The following is a 4045-nucleotide window of genomic DNA, read 5'->3' as shown; positions in this document are numbered from 1 at the left end:
TTTTTTTGATTTTTATTTCTTATTCTTTCAAATTATTATTATTTTTTCTTTTATTTATTCAATTTTTATTAATTCTTGAAATGATAGTTCCAATCCACCATTAACTCAAAACTAATAATATTTTTCTTTGTAAATTACTTCTAAACTTTTCAAAGAAATGAATTATAACTTATTAAAATGATGAATAAAAAACAGTACTTAATACCACTACAATTGTCGTAAGTCAACTAATACGATGAGACTTTTAATTAAACTATTAAAGAAAAATGTTCTAACAGAAAGTAGAAATTTAGGATAAACCCAGTGTTTTATAATAAAACTAATTATTTAAAATTAATGAAATTACATAAAGTTAAAAAGATAAAAATGCAAAATGACTAAAAAAACATTCAAATAATAATAAAACATTCAAATAAGAATATGAATAAAAAGAAGAAAGAAACAAAATAAATTAATTTAGATTAAAAAAAAAACAATAAAAATACAACTAAGAATAAAAAAAAAATAAAGAAAATATTTAATGTTATAAAAAACGTAATTTGAATAAATCTAAAAAATTTTTTATTTTAGTTTTAAAATTAAAAAAGAATAATTAACGATGCAAGATGTAAAAACAGTAAAGAGAGGGTTGTACCTCAAACGTCTTGATCGATTTCTTGAACAAACAAAATGGGCATTAAATTCACAAAAATTGTATTATAAACAAATGATATATAAAGTTGAAAGTATTATTGATATATTAGAAAAATTTCTTCAATCAGTAAAACAACATCAAAAATATATACAAAGTGCATCAATTTTTATTCCACAATGTAATTCACAATTAATTAAATTAAATCAATTTATTAAAGAAATATATAAACGATATTATGAAATAGAAGCTGATTTATTTGAATATGAATGTACATATAATACTTTTCATTCTCAACAATTTCAATATAAAACAAAAACATTTGAATGTATCGTAACAAATCATTGTAATGAAGAAATTATAACAAAAAAATATGAATTTGATTTACCTGATATTCCAGTGTCACTTCAAACTTTGACAGATTTTCCATTAACAAAAGATTATTTATTATCAAATCCAAATGATTTAATTAAACATCAAATAGAAAAACAAATTAATGAATATTTTGAACCACAACTTAATTTTGTTAAAATAATTTCAACTTCAAGATATATTGTAGGTGATCAAGCAAATCATACTGTTAAAATGATTGAATTTGATAGATCTCAGAATCCTGAAATAATAAGAAGTTGTGGTAATTTAATTGATAATCATATTGCTTGTGATATTGCAATTTGTCATGATAAATATTATAGTGCAGATAAAGGAAGTAATACTATTTCTTATTATGATTCAAATCTTAAAAGAACATTAGACTTTGGTGGGTTTGGTAGTGAAAGTGGTAAATTTAATGAACCAACGAGTATTGAAATTAAAAAGAATAGATTATTTGTTTGTGATAGTTTAAATCATAGAATTCAACAATTTGATCTTCAAGGAAGATATGAAAAATCAATTACAGAAAATACTTTATATCCTTCTTGTGTTAGAATGAATTATAAAGATCAATTACTTATTGTAGATGAATGGAAAAGTAATGTTATTATTATTGACGCTAAAACTGGAAAAGAAGTTGATGTCTTAGGAAATAAAAAAGAAGAAGATAAGTTCCTTCGCCCTACACATTTGGCTTGTTTTAATGATGAAGTTTATGTTAGTGATACGGGTAATGGTAGAATACTTCAATTTAAAAATAATCAATATTCTGGTCAACTAAAACTAAAAGATATAGGAATAGATGGTAATCCTTTAGGAATTGATGCTTTTGAAGGAGAAATAGCATTTACTGTTGTTGGAAATAACCAAGTCTTCTTTATAAAAATAAGTTGCTTTGAAACAAAATAATAAATTTTTTTTTATATCAAAACTCTTTTTAGTTATCCATTCCTGAAAAATGTCAACTGAATATACTGAAACAACTCATCAAATTGGAAAATATTCAATCTTCTCAAGATTGTATTCTGTCTCTTCAGCAAAAGGTAACATTTTGTTTATTCATGGATATACTGAACATTCAGGAATTAATTTAATGACTGGAAAATACTTTAATGAACAAGGGTTTAATGTTTATTTCATTGACTTACCAGGTCATGGAAGGTCAAGTGGTACTCGTGGGTATATACCACTTTTTGAAGACTATGAAATGATTGTAAAAGAATTTTCAAAGTTGATACAAAAAAGTGATGTATTTATTTCTGAACAACTTCCACTTTATCTTATTGGATTTTCTATTGGAGGGTTAATTGTTAGTAGAATTGCATCTGATGAAAAAGCATCACAACTGTACAATGCCATTATTTCTATTAATCCACCATATTGGATTAATGTTTGGTATGTTTATATTTTTTATTACTTTGCCTTAGTCTTTGCTTTCTTCTTTCCTTCTTTTACAGTTCATTATATTAACGAATCTCTCTTTAATAATAAAGAAGTTGCTTCAAAGTTTTTTAAAGACCCTTATTTACTAAAATCAAATAACCTTCACGTGTGTCTAGAAATGGTTCGTGTTGGTATTGAAGATATTCGTAAATCTGAACATGTCCCATTCCTTCTAATTCAATCATCTTGTGATTCAATAGTAAATCCTAAAGGAGCTTTGACAAAATCCCACTACTTTCACGATTCTAAAAGTCTATTTGTTTTGATCCCAAACCAAAATCATATGCTCTTTGAAGAAGACTTTTCTTCACTTCATTCAACAATGACTAAATGGATTGATTCGCTTTAACCTCATAAATTTTATCTCTTCTTTTTGCCACAGAAACAGAAGATGTTCTGACATGGTGTAAAGTGATGAGTTGATAGGATTTAGAATTTATTAATTTATTCCTTTGATTTTTTTAAAAGAAACATGAACTGAGAAAATATCTTAAAATAATCAATTAACAGCAATGAGATTGTCCAATATCTTTAATACAATTATTGGTTTTGTATTGCTTTATGTTGTAATGAAACATTCCATTAGATACCAACAAAAGGATGAATTTGCTCTATTAATGAAAGCAAAAGCTGACACTTTTCATGTTTTAAACTTTCTTCAAATAGACCAGTTAAAAGGAAATTATACTAGTGTTTGTTATTATTATTCTTTATGTCTTTTTTAAACATAAATGTAATATGGTAGGTAATATCAAGTTTATGTGCTGTTTTGATTTGTTTATTATTGTCTATATTCAAAAAATCATTCATTTTAACTTTCTTGTTAATTATAGTAACAACTATTTTCCATATTACTGTATTAACTCTTCAAACAAGTGAATTTGCTTTACCAATTTCTGGTGTATTGCAGATTATTATTAATTCAAGTAAACAACCACTTCTTGTTATTTCAAAACAAATACTTTCATTCTTTACATTATTAGCATCTGCATTCCCAATTATTCAACCTTATGTGATTTCTTGGATTACTGCAATTGATAACTATGAATTTCCAGCTATTCTTTTAATTGTCTTTAGTTACAGTTTGTTGAACAAAAAATTACAACTTTTTTCTTGCATTTATGTGCCTATAATTATTCTGACCATTATTGGACTCCCATTAACAACCGTTTATGCCTTACAAACTTCATTCTTAACTTCTATCCAAGTATTTATTGGAACTGTTGTTGTCTTAGTTTTCTTCTTTAATGGACTTCTTCAAATAGAATTAATTCCACTTGCACCAGTTTACTATATTTCAATTGTTCTTGTTTCTCAGTCTTGTGTTTCATTTATTACATCTTATTATAGTCTTACTTCTCTTCAAGCTGATTGTTTATTTGTTGCTCTTTACATTATCTTATTCTGTTTAGTTCTCTTTAAGAAATTTGGTGCCTCATTAATTCCAACTCTCTTAATGTTCTTTGCAATAAGCAAATTATTAGGATTCACATTGTCCATTGAATATTTGGTCCCAATATTCTTTTTGGTACATGCCTTTTGTTCTTATTGAACTTAATTTCAATCCTTTTTTACTAATAACACAATTTTATTATT

General features: G+C 25.1%; 3 protein-coding genes across 3 annotated transcripts; all 3 read left to right on the top strand.

Annotated features, from left to right (window-relative positions):
- Positions 1-598: 598 nt before the first annotated feature.
- On the top strand, positions 599-1915 carry ENU1_033510 (NHL repeat-containing protein; the record flags this gene model as incomplete). The annotated part of the gene is made up of 1 exon (XM_008857367.1): positions 599-1915. The coding sequence occupies one exon, from the start codon at positions 599-601 to the stop codon at positions 1913-1915; it is 1317 nt and encodes a 438-aa protein (XP_008855589.1).
- Positions 1916-1964: 49 nt separating this feature from the next.
- On the top strand, positions 1965-2798 carry ENU1_033500 (hydrolase, alpha/beta fold family domain containing protein; the record flags this gene model as incomplete). Its single annotated transcript, XM_008857366.1, has 1 exon — positions 1965-2798. One exon carries the CDS (start codon positions 1965-1967, stop codon positions 2796-2798), a length of 834 nt encoding a protein of 277 aa, XP_008855588.1.
- A 220-nt stretch (positions 2799-3018) lies between these two features.
- ENU1_033490 (hypothetical protein) lies at positions 3019-4001 on the top strand (the record flags this gene model as incomplete). Its single annotated transcript, XM_008857365.1, has 2 exons — positions 3019-3141; positions 3195-4001. 2 exons carry the CDS (start codon positions 3019-3021, stop codon positions 3999-4001), a joined length of 930 nt encoding a protein of 309 aa, XP_008855587.1.
- Positions 4002-4045: the final 44 nt, after the last annotated feature.

The sequence above is a fragment of the Entamoeba nuttalli genome (assembly GCF_000257125.1).
Source record: "Entamoeba nuttalli P19 unplaced genomic scaffold asmbl_2581, whole genome shotgun sequence".
NCBI lineage: Eukaryota > Evosea > Mastigamoebida > Endamoebidae > Entamoeba > Entamoeba nuttalli.
Note: the sequence above shows the minus strand (reverse complement) of the source record. Positions and strands in the feature narration are given on the sequence as shown.